Source organism: Ranitomeya variabilis, chromosome 7, assembly GCF_051348905.1.
Source record: "Ranitomeya variabilis isolate aRanVar5 chromosome 7, aRanVar5.hap1, whole genome shotgun sequence".
Classification (NCBI taxonomy): Eukaryota; Metazoa; Chordata; class Amphibia; order Anura; family Dendrobatidae; genus Ranitomeya; species Ranitomeya variabilis.
In genome coordinates this window covers 78,497,732-78,511,035 of record NC_135238.1, presented here as the reverse complement: position 1 = coordinate 78,511,035, position 13,304 = coordinate 78,497,732, and the positions used below count along the sequence as shown (strand labels likewise).

Genomic DNA, 13,304 nt, shown 5'->3' with positions numbered 1-13,304 from the left:
AGAGCAGCAACAAAACAGCAATGGGTATCCTTGCCCTAGAGCAGTGTTCCCCAACTCCGATCCTCAAGAGCCACCATCAGGTCATGTTTTCAGGATTTCCTTAGTATTGCACAGGTGATAATTGCAGTACCTGGAATGGCAAGAATTACATTAGCTGTGCAATACTAAAGAAAATCCTCAATACGTGACCTGTTAGTGGCTCTTGAGGAACGGAGTTGGGGAGCACTGCCCTAGAGCAAACATATCACTAGGAGGATAATACAATATATACAGTACTGTGCAAAAGTTTTAGGCAGGTGTGGGGAAAAAAGCAAAGGTAAGAATTCTTTAAAAATGGTAGTGTTAATAGTTTATTTTTAACAATTAATAAAATGCAAAGTGAACGAACAAAAGAGAAATCTAAATCAAATCAGTATTTGGTGTGACCGCCCATTGTCTTCACAACAGCATAAATTCTTCTAGGTACACTTGTACAGCTTTTGAAGGGAAATGGCAAGGAAGTTGGAGAACTAACCAAGTACTGATTTGCCATTACATGAAGAGACAAGAAAGTTTTCAACACGCATGTACAGTTCTTATTTTTTTGCCTATATTGCTATATTTTAAAGATAGAAAATGTTTGAAGGTAGATCAAGTCATGAAATGGTTAAGCCTTACTGGCAATATAAAACAAACATTTCAGGCATGACAGATTAAGATATGCAAAACTTTTAAAGAACTTAAGAATGTGAAGAATAGAATTCAAGTGACTCATAGGAAAATAACAGATGAGATAAGCTGCAGCTGAACACAGGACACAGTACCCTAATCCATTTTAATGTTGTTTGTAAAATATCCTCATAAAAAGTGTCTGAAGGCACAGTCACACTTAGGTTGAGGGAGATATTTAGAATTCTCTTTTTGCTATGGTGTAGCAGGAACTAGTAAGAAATCCTCCTTATTTCCTAGAGTAGTAAGAGCACTTACATGGTCTGTGTGTTATGGTCTATTCTACAAAGATTTCCTGGAATGTGACCGTACACACTGACTCTAATCAATGCTTACAGTATCAGACTGAGTAGGGATATACCCAATGGCAGCAATTATGCCAAATTGTAAAATTATTTTTAAGTTTTAAAGGGAAATATTAGAAGAAAAGCACAAAGCAAAGATTAAAAAAAAGATGCTGTGTTTACATGTTTACTAAAACAGAGGTTAGAAAAGCGACATGTCCTAAGAGGGATGAATATGAGCTAAAGACATAAGGCCACGACTTAGGAACATTAACTTACAGTTTATATTTTGGGTGAATGGCACATGATTGGAAGTGTAGGACCTTAATAAAGTTACATAAAGTCGCACCGCTATTATTTTATATAAAGAGACTGCACTATAATTGCACATTACAATTGCATATGTGTCTAATGTTTATGTAGGTATTACATGACTGATTGTGTCATCAATAGGAGCAGGACAAAGAACAGTCACAGTCATTTCACAATGTAAACTAGGAACATTTTGAGTACATTAGGTTGCATGAAACTAGCTTAATATAGAAAGTATTAATATATTAATTAAAATAACATAGTATTGACACTTCTGCATACAATAAGGGATGTCAGATTTAGACAGCATGCTTATGAAGCAAATGGTTCTCTCTGTATCCAAATTCATTCAAGTTGGCAGAGTCCCAAATATTTCTACCAAGAAACCTAGTTGTCGGTTCTTGTAACAAAACATTTAAATTAATTCCTTAATTGCAAATATTTCAGAGAATGTCTACATGCCAATAATAAATAGAAAACAAAAAGATCATTTCAGGACACCGTGAACCTAACACAATCATTCTCATATGCTAATTGTTCCAAATCCTTAAAAGGATAGTCCACTACTCGTATTATTTTCATTTTACACTGTGGAATATAAAATTTAAAAAAAAAATGGTCGGGGTAGTGGACAAAGCCATTAAATAAAATTTAGATTGTTCTCATTTTCACCTATACAGTGGTGTTTGTAGAAACCTATAACAAGCAATTTAGCCCCAGGATTTATCAAGGTATAATAGCATCTGGGCACTAAAAGCTTTAACCTATGGTATATAACAAAAGGAATAGACCCAAAGATTATTTTTAAACTTAGCCTGTAACCTCCAAAACTGCTATTTGATTGCAGATAAAGTAGTAATCTGAGTAATGTGCATGTAAATAGCATTTATGTCATGCCTAGCTGCCTTCCTGGAGTAGCGGCTACAGGGAGAAAATGAAGTTAAATTCTCCTTGCAGCTGCTCACGTCCTGTCATCGGGCGGTGATGGGAGCTGTAAGGCCGGGGTCACACTTGCAAGTGCAATGCGAGAAACTCGCGCCTCTATACCTGGCACTCGGGACCGGAGCGTATGGCTGCATGTATTTCTATGCAGCTGAACACTCCAGTCCCAAGTGCCGGTTGCAGTGCCGGGTATTGAGGCGAGAAACTTGCGCGATTCTCTCGCCTCAATGCCCGGCACAGCGGGCAAAGTGTTTAGTTGCATAGAAATACATGCAGCCGCACGCTCCGGTCCTGAGTGCCAGGTATTGAAGCGTGAGTTTCTTGCATTGCACTCGCAAGTGTCACCCCGGCCTTACAGTCCTCCTTCACTATACAGTGAGCACTGTAATCACACAAAGGCACACTCACTGACCGCCAGTTCTGCAGCATATGTGTGCAGAACAGATTTTCAATGTATTTACCTGCAGATTACAACTATATCTGCAGGTGTGTGTATATCATTTTTAGAGATGACAGATTCCCTTTAAAGAGATTTTATGAGATCAAATGGTGTCCAACTGCTGGGACCTCAGCAATTAACTGTAATCTGCATTAATGTTCCTATAGTACCACCTCTATCCATGTAACATGTAGACATATCACACCCTCAAGAACAGGAAACACTCTTTGTAACTAATATCCACTAATAGATGACCTTAGCAATAAAGTGTGCGGCAGGGGCAAACATACCATCAGTGCAACCAGGGGCCCAAGTGGTAAGGGGGCCCACTCTCCACCTCAAAAGCAGCGAAAAGCTTCTGAAAGACACATTATTGGACTCCAAGGAGCCCATATACTGTTCTTGCACAGCGGCCCTCTTCAGTCCGTGTTCACCCCTGGTGTGTGGCTACATAATAAGACACTACTAGCACTGATACAAAGTTAATTTAATATGTAGCACATTCAACACCAATCTGTTTATGCATTTTAGGAGGAAAAACAGAGGAACATAACAAGGAGTTCTGAAATTCGCCAGAATTGTTATCCTATTGAATAATGCAAATATTTAGTAAAAGTGACATCTTAGAAGAGTTGACAGTTCCTCTTTAAAACCAGGGGTCCACAAAAAAAATCACATCCAATCACTGCACAAGCACATTCAAGCTACAGTGGAATCAGTGGAATGCAGTACAGCATCTCACCGAATGTAAGTCTTTAGAGGGAGCGTAACATTGCAAGTGTAAATGGGATCACATGCACTTGCAATTTTCGATCTTTGCAAATCAAAAGGGATTTCTATCGTCATATGGTCGAAATTTGCAATGTACATTAAGCATGCAATTTTATGTTGTGATCTTGCAAGCAGTTTCATACAAAACGATCCAAGCAATATATTATTATGGAAAGTGTGCCTTAGGCTGATGTCACACTAGCGTATCACATCCGATACGAGATGCTAATGACCCTCGGCTCCAGCTCTGCTGCGAGTGTGATCTGAGTGTCAGTGCTCTATGCTCCTCCGATCTTTTCACATCAGAGAATCGCAGCACAGGTGTGGAGGAGACAGATAAATTAATTTTGCCATCTCCTCTGCTGCTGGCGTCCACAGGAATCGCACTGCACTCGGGTGACATCTGAGTGCAGTGCGATGTTTCACACGCATAAATAGACTTATATGGGTGCGTGCAATACAAATTTCACATGCTGCTTTTTTTTTCAGTCCAATCTCGATCCGATCAGGACTGAAAAAAAAATGCAGATGAGCGCACAGAATAACATTAGTCTGAATACAATGCAATTTTTTTATTGGCTTGCATTAGTCCGATTTATTCTCAAGGGTGAGCGAGCCCTAACTCAGAATTACACAACAGAATTTCCTAATTTCCTAAACTAGACAATCTTTGGAAAATTAGGTTTGCATCCTGTGTCTTGCATTTTGTCAGTCATTTTATGTGCTGTATCTTATGTAGAAAATGTTCACTTTCCAGCTGTGAAAGTATGAACCTGCAGCATCTTGTGATAAATCCTAAATGATGCAGTTTAAACAATGCAATGTTTATTAAGTCTGCCATATGTAATATTTATGAAGTAGAATGTTCATATTCCGAAGATAGGCATGGTTTGCATAAAAAGTCACCTTCTCTACACAATCTCTACCGCTCTCTAGGTCAAACAGAAAGTTGAATGCTAAAGTAACTCCATATAAACTTTAGTGCTTTTTTATCAATTTATTCATTAAAATAAACTAAAAATCTAGAAATACTGTAGCTTTACCACTGACCGAGGATCGCACGGGATGGGATCCAGTCCCATTGAATGTATGGCTACAAAACAGCCATGTGTACGAGATAAAAAATATAAAGCTTAAAAGGGGGGATTTGAAATCCAAATTTTCATCCTGTCAGATTACCTGGTGTGATGTCACTTGCGGGGGCACCGCTAGTCTCTGCACATCAGGTAATCTGACAACATGCTCTGTAACTGGCTCGTTACTGCTGATCCGAGTCAGCAACAGAGAGCTCGCTGTCACTATGCACATCACACAGTGCTCTGCGCTCAGGGACTAGACCAACCCCTGAAACAAATATCACTGATGACGCCTTGTTTCAGGGAGGAGCAGGGACCGCTGCTTCTGCCCCCTGAAGAACTTCACTTGAGTATCCCAGAATGGACTGAGATTGTCAAACAAAGCGTCTTCAAAAAGGAAGTAGAAAAAAATAACAGAGAAAAGCTGTTAGAGATGATAGGGAACTTTTAATTGTAGTACTGCAGGAACTAAGTACAGTCATTGATAGACCATTATTTTTAATCTTTAAAGAGTCCATAATAACAGGGTCTGTACCACAGGACTGGCGTATAGCAAATGTGGTGCCAATATTCAAAAAAGGGGCAAAAACTGAACTCGGTAATTATAGGCCAGTAAGTTTAACCTCTACTGTGGGTAAAATCCTGGAGGGCATTCTAAGGGATGCTATACTGGAGTATCTGAAGAGGAATAACCTCATGACCCAGTATCAGCACGGGTTTACTAGGGACCGCTCATGTCAGACTAATTTGATCAGCTTCTATGAAGAGGTAAGTTCCGGACTGGACCAAGGGAACCCAGTGGACGTAGTGTATATGGACTTTTCCAAAGCTTTTGATACGGTGCCACACAAAAGGTTGATACATAAAATGAGAGTAATGGGGATAGGGGAAAATATGTGTAAGTGGGTTGAGAGCTGGCTCAGGGATAGGAAACAAAGGGTGGTTATTAATGGAGCACACTCGGACTGGGTCGCGGTTAGCAGTGGGGTACCACAGGGGTCAGTATTGGGCCCTCTTCTTTTTAACATATTTATTAATGACCTTGTAGGGGGCATTCAGAGTAGAATTTCAATATTTGCAGATGACACTAAACTCTGTAGGGTAATCAATACAGGGGAGGACAATTTTATATTACAGGATGATTTATGTAAACTAGAAGCTTGGGCTGATAAATGGCAAATGAGCTTTAATGGGGATAAATGTAAGGTCATGCACTTGGGTAGAAGTAATAAGATGTATAACTATGTGCTTAATTCTAAAACTCTGGGCAAAACCATCAATGAAAAAGACCTGGGTGTATGGGTGGATGACAGACTCATATTCAGTGGCCAGTGTCAGGCAGCTGCTACAAAGGCAAATAAAATAATGGGATGTATTAAAAGAGGCATAGATGCTCATGAGGAGAACATAATTTTACCTCTATACAAGTCACTAGTTCGACCACACTTAGAATACTGTGCACAGTTCTGGTCTCCGGTGTATAAGAAAGACATAGCTGAACTAGAGCGGGTGCAGAGAAGAGCGACCAAGGTTATTAGAGGACTGGGGGGTCTGCAATACCAAGATAGGTTATTACACTTGGGGCTATTTAGTTTGGAAAAACGAAGACTAAGGGGTGATCTTATTTTAATGTATAAATATATGAGGGGACAGTACAAAGACCTTTCTGATGATCTTTTTGATCATAGACCTGAGACAGGGACAAGGGGGCATCCTCTACGTCTGGAGGAAAGAAGGTTTAAGCATAATAACAGACGCGGATTCTTTACTGTAAGAGCAGTGAGACTATGGAACTCTCTGCCGTATGATGTTGTAATGAGTGATTCATTAATTAAATTTAAGAGGGGACTGGATACCTTTCTGGAAAAGTATAATATTACAGGGTATATACACTAGATTCCTTGATAAGGCGTTGATCCAGGGAACTAGTCTGATTGCCGTATGTGGAGTCGGGAAGGAATTTTTTTCCCCATGGTGGAGTTACTCTTTGCCACATGGGTTTTTTTTGCCTTCCTCTGGATCAACATGTTAGGGCATGTTAGGTTAGGCTATGGGTTGAACTAGATGGACTTAAAGTCTTCCTTCAACCTCAATAACTATGTAACTATGTAACTATGTAATTCAAGTGTATTGGAAAATAATTTAGATTATGACATCAAATACACTGTCTTTCAAATTATTATGCAAATTGGATTTAAGTGTCATAAAGATTTAATTGTTTTGTTTTTCAAATAAACTCGTGGATGGTATTGTGTCTCAGTGCTAATGAATCACTGAAATCAATCTTAAACACATGTGATAGTTAGTTTTCCAGGTGATTCTAATTAAAGGATAACTACTTAAAAATGATGTTCCACATTATTAAGCAGGCCACAGGTTTCGAGCAATATGGGAAACAAAAAGGATCTCTCTGCTGCTGAAAAGTGTTAAATAGTGCAATGCCTTGGGCAAGGTATGAAAACATTAGATATTTCACAAAAACTTAAAGAGTGATCGTCATACTGTGAAGAGATTTGTGACTGAAACAGAGCACAGACAGAGTTCATGCAGATAAAGGCATGATGAGGAAGTTTTCTGCCAGACAAATTCATTGGATTAAGAGAGCAGCTGCCAAAATACCATTACAAAGCAGCAAATAGTTATTTTAAGCTGCTGGTGCCTCTGGAGTCCCTCGAACCTCAAGGTATAGGATCCTTCAAAGGTTTGCTGTGGTGCATAAACCTACTATTAGGCTACCCCTAAACTGTGTTCACAAGCAGAAATGGTTGTATTGGGCCCAGACATACATGAAGACTAATTTTCAAACAGTCTTGTTTACTGATGAGTATCGAGCAACCCTGGATGGTCCAGATGGATGGAGTAGTGGATGGTTGGTGGATGGCCACCATGTCCCAACAAGGCTGCGACGTCAGCAAGGAGGTGGAGGAGTCATGTTTTGGGCCAGAATCATGGGGAAACAGCTGGTAGGGCCCTTTAAGGTTCCTGAAGGTGTGAAAATGACCTCTGCAAAGTATATAGAGTTTCTGACTGACAACTTTCTTCCATGGTATAAGAAGCAGAAACGTGCCTTCAGGAGTAAAATCATCTTCATGCATGACAATGCACCATCTCATGCTGCAAAGAATATCTCCGAGTCATTGGCTGCTATGGGCATAAAAGGAGATAAACTCATGGTGTGGACACCATCTTTCCCTGACCTCAACTCTATAGAGATCCTTTGGAGTATCATCAAGCAAAAGATCTATGAGGGTGGGAGGCAGTTCACACCAAAACAGAAGCTCTGGGAGGCTATTCTGACTTCATGCAGAGAAATACAAGCAGAAACTCTCCAAAAACTCACAAGTTCAATGGATGCAAGAATTGTGAAGGTGATATCAAAGAAGGGTTCCTATGTTAACATGTAACTTGGCCTGTTGGGATGTTTTAGAGTTAAATAGCTTTTTTGTTCAGTGAATGTGACCTCCTAATGCTGCAAATTCCACAAATGAGCATTTTCAGTTCTTTAAAACATATCAAATGTTTAGAAATTATACTGTGCCTAATAATTTGAAACAGTGCATTTTGAGTTTTTACTCATTTTGGAGATTATACTGTTATTATTGGGAGGTTTCTTCAATAAAATTCGATGTATACTCTAATGGGTGATGACTTTTATTAGACTGACTGTCATTTGCACCGACCATTTAGGAAAATCCGAGAAAAATGTAATTTGCATAATAATTTGGAGCATGGTGTAGATAGGGATTTAGAAAAAAAATAATTTTGATTTCAGACCACCCCTTTAAGGTTACATACTGCATTTTCTGGCAAATGATAAGAATGGCAGAAGTATCAACTAAGATCATTTCCACAGCAGTGAATGCTCCCCTTTGGAAGCGTATCGCCTTGAAAAAAATAATAATCTGTCACTTACTGAATTTGGTCCAATCCAAAAGTTTTCTTGTTGGACATATCTGACATTTTCGTAAACTCCTTTATTTCTTAGAACCTACAAATTGAAATAGAGTTAATTATTATCATTGAGAAATTGTTCAAATATTTATTTAAAAATCTATATATTCTTAGTTCTAAGAAAAATGTAGCTTGAGTAAACCGAAGATGCTCAGCCGCCCACACGTTGGGACATAGTACTGTCTTCCAGCTCGGAGAAAGATAATCATATTAGAGAGCAAAACAAATCAAATTGACGTACAGGCTAGTGAAAATACTGAGTGTCTTACTGGCGCAAGTGCATATGAATGAATGAGATAACCGAGTATCCACCATATATACCAGTGGTGTACTCGGCGTCACGTATAATCAAGTAGCATACACTTTACCTTGCTCTATCTCACTTCCCCGCAGAGCTGGGCAGCTCCTACTGTACTTACTGCTGCACACTACATTACATACTACTAGAGAGAAATTCATTAAATATTGTTACTAAAAATCTCATAAAAAGGTTGTCACAGCATGACAACCCCTGTCCCTAACCTATTACAGCATGTGTATGACTTCCTTTATGTGACAGAGGACAGCCGCTAGCAAATAACAAATTCAGCAGACTTTGAGAATCCATATAACATTAATCCCTAATTATCTCAATAACCACTATGTAATATTACATTTTCCCAGCAGTAGCTCCTGCAGTGGAAATTTCTGACTCACCTATGCTTCCCTCCGCAAAATAAGCGGTTTGCCATTGGTCTCTAGATTCAAGGCCTGATTTGTGGAGCTCTTATGTGAGAATACTTGCTGAGCTTTCTAACAAGTCTTTCATCTCACATCAGAGCTTGATTCCCATCCACAACATTTGAGGTGAGGGAGGCAATAAAAAGGATATTTACATGTAAACACTTCATAGATAGGCTTGTGGCTTACACAATGATATCATTCTAGTTATCACAGGATGTGCTTCTAAGCAGTATCAGCCATCTGGTGGCTAACGATTTCCTTTATTTATAAATATGTCTTCAGTGTGTCCAATTTTGAGAAAACATTTGACATGTCCACTCTGGCCCACCCCTCATTACCTGCTCAAATGCCGCACATTAAAAAAAAAAAAAAAATCACATCCCAGTCCTACACCACTCCTCTGATATACAGTAGGTATACATCGGAGGAATGTCACCACTCTGGGAGGTTAAGTATATGTTTTTTTAATTTTATCTATAAAAGTAAAAACAAGTATAGCACATAATGACAATTTGAAATCCACTATTTATTCCGTACATGAATATGAAGAATTGGATGGCCAATAGCAGTACTCGGTACTCTCCAACTGGACAATAGTGGCCCCTAATGTTAGGGAGAACTGCTATTATCTGTGCCAGTTTTTTCATGTTTGTTTGGAAAAATGATTAGAGTTTACATTTTCTGTGAGTGCCATACCTGCTTCTACTATTCTGGACACTATTGCTACACTGTGCTTTGCTTGATATGATATTGAGCCACCATCGTATTGAAATATTTACTTTGCACAATGAGTGGAGATGAAATGTAATGCCAATTATTTCTACTGCATCTAACTACTTTTGGGTGATCTTTTTATTTTATATGGGGTACTTTGCCAATTAATAAGAGGATGTCCTGTAATGTTGCCTATAAGAAGGGATTATCTCAGAATCTATTATTTTTTTTAAACTCCCTGAGGTCCAGTACCTCTCTAAAGTTACCCAACCATGCCTTCAAATGTTCACTGGGCAATTCCTTACACCTTTTTCTGGCTCCTGTTATTGTATCTCTCTGCTCAGTATACTGACCATATGACAACTGTAAGCTACATGTCACACAGCCACTGCTCTTCCCATGGCCTCCTCTAACGGCTCTGATCTGCTAGTGGACAGTGTTGACAAGAGGAGGCGTGATACTGTGTGTAGTTCTGAATATTACAGTGAGGAAAATAAGTATTTTATACACTGACGATTTTGGAAGTTTTCCCATCTGTAAAGAATGGACAGCTATAGAATTCTTTATCATAGGTACAACTGTGTACAACTTCAACTGTGAGTGACAGACTAAAAATAAAAAACAGAAAATCAGATTGCATTATTTTTAACCCTTTGCCGTTCTAGTACAGCGCATGTCGTGTCTCCCCCTTTGATGTGGGCTCCGGCGCTAAGCCCACATCTCTTCTGTTTTGAACAGCTGACATGTGCCCGGAACAGCTGCAGGTGGAATCGCGATTCACCCATGGCTATTAACCCATTAAATGCCGCTGTCAAACGCTGACAGAAGCATTTAACATAAGCTTCTGGCAATCGTGCCTGAAATCCGCCAATCAGTGACCCACGTCACATGATCGCGGGTCACCGATGAGTTGGCATGACAACCAGAGGTCTCCTGCAGACCTCTATGGTTGTCAATGCCGAATTGCTATGAGCGCCGCCCAGTGGTCAGGGCTCATGGTAAGGGCTCATTTCCACTTGCGAGAATAACGGACGAGTGCAATCTGATAAAAAATCGGATTGCACTCGGACCAATGTTATTCAATGGGTGACATCTCATCTGCGATTTTTTTCTCAGCTGAAATCGGACTGAGAAAAAAATCGCAGCATGACGGACGAGACTCGCCAATGTAAGTCAATGGGTGCGAGAAAAAAATCGTACAGCACTCGGACCATGCGAGTGCTGTCTGATTTTTACGCACCGGTGTCCTTTGAAAAGCCGGCAATTCAGCGCGGTGTACAGTAAAATCACACTGACAGGTTAGAATAGAATAGATATATACACTTAGAATAGGTATATATATATATATATATATATATATATATATATATATATATATATATATATATATATATATATATATATATTTCATACAGAGCTGGATAGCACAAAAGCCGGTGATTCATTTGCCCGCTTTTGCTATCTCCTTCACAAACCCAGTAAAATACAAATACAGTAAACCATTTCATATCCCTTATTTTATTACATATTCCTGACTAATAATGTAAGAAGTATCTTTGTGTAAAATTTGGTAGCTCTAGCTGTTAAAATAAAGGGTTAAATCACAGTAAAAAATTGGCGTGGGCTCCCGTTCTCCGCCAGAGTTGTAAAGCCAGTGACTGAGGGCAGATATTAATAGCCTAGAGAGGGACCATGGTTATAGGACACCCCCCCCCCCCCCGGCTAAAAACATCTGCCCCCAGCCACTCCAGAAAAGGCACATCTGTAAGATGTGCCTATTCTGGCACTTAGCCTCTCTCTTCCCACTTCCCTGTAGCAGTGGGATATGGGGTAATAAAGGGTTAATGTCACCTTGCTATTGTAAGGTGACATTAAGCCAGGTTAATAATGGAGAGGTGTCAATGAGACACCTATCCATTTTTAATCCAATACTAGTAAATGGTTAATGAAACACACACTTTAGGAAAAAAGTATTTTAATGAAATAAAGACACATGGTGTTGTAATAGTTAGCGGGAGCCCACGCCAATTTATTCCGTGATTTAACCCTTTATTTTAACAGCTAGAGCCACCAAATTTTACACAAAGACACTTCTTACATTAGTAGTCAGGAATATGTAATAAAATAAGGGATATGAAATGGTTTACTATATGTAAACCATGTCTCATATCCTGTCGGGTTTGGGAAGGAGATAGCAAAAAGCCGGCAATTGAATTACGGTACCGTCTTTTTTGCTATCTCTGTATTAAATAAAAATATATATATATATTTGTGTCTCAATGACATATATATATGTATATATACACCTATTCTATGTGTATATATCTATTCTATCCTTTCTATTCTAATCTGTCAGTGTGATTTTACTGTACACAGCACCGATTTGCTGGCTTTTCAAAGGACACCGGTGCGTAAAAATCGGACAGCAATACGGATGTTGAGATTAAAAAAAAAATCGCATGACACTCACATGACAATCGCATGATTTACCTCCGTTTTTTTGGTCCGTAAATCGGACCATTTTTTTTCTCTTAAGTGGAAAAGAGCCCTACGTGAGGTACTCTGCTACATGCAGGCAATCTGATCACTGCCTATATATAGCAGAACCGATCAGGTTATGCAAGCTTCTAGTCTCCCATGACTATTGAAGCATGCTAAAAGTAAAAAAAAGAAAAAAAAAAAAAAGTTTATAAAAAATACATAAAAAGTTTAAATCACCGCCCTTTCACCCCATTCAAAATAAAACCATAAAAAAATCAAACATACACATATTTAGTATCACCACGTTCAGAATCGCCCAATCAATTAAAAAAAGAATTAACCCGATCGCTAAACGGCATAACGAAAAAAAAATTCAAAACGCTAGAATTACTTTTTTTGGTTGCCGCAACATTGCATTAAAATGCAATAACGGGCGATCAAAAGATCGTATCTACACTAAAACGGTATCATTAAAAACGTCAGCTCCGCGTGCAAAAAAAAAGCCCTCACTAGTGATGAGCGAGTATACTCGTTGCTCGGGTTTTTCCGGGGCACGCTCGGGTGGTCGCCGAGTATTTGTTAGTGCTCGGAGATTTCGTTTTTGTCCACGCAGCTGCATGATTTACGGCAGCTAGACAGGCTGAATATATGTGAGGATTCCTTAGCAACCCCCAAATGTATTCAGGCTGTCCAGCAGCCGTAAATCATGCAGCTGATGCGAGGAAAACTAAATCTCCGAGCACTAACAAATACTCGGAGACCACCCGAGCAACAAGTATACTCGCTCATCACTAGCCCTGACCCAACCAGAGATCATGAAAAATGGAGATGCTACGGGTATCTGAAAATGATGCAATTTTTTTTTTTTAAACAAATTTTGGATTTTTTTTCACCACTTACCGT

At 39.2% G+C, this 13,304-nt stretch overlaps 1 protein-coding gene across 3 annotated transcripts in view; it reads right to left on the bottom strand.

Annotated features, from left to right (window-relative positions):
- The window catches only part of RHBDF1 (rhomboid 5 homolog 1), a 270,222-nt gene that overhangs the window by 21,651 nt on the left and 235,267 nt on the right, over window positions 1-13,304 (bottom strand). For all 3 annotated transcript variants that reach the window (XM_077275324.1, XM_077275323.1, XM_077275325.1), the window contains one exon: window positions 8,446-8,520. In XM_077275324.1, coding sequence (XP_077131439.1) covers window positions 8,446-8,520 — 75 coding nt within the window. The remainder of the gene's footprint in view (window positions 1-8,445; window positions 8,521-13,304) is intronic.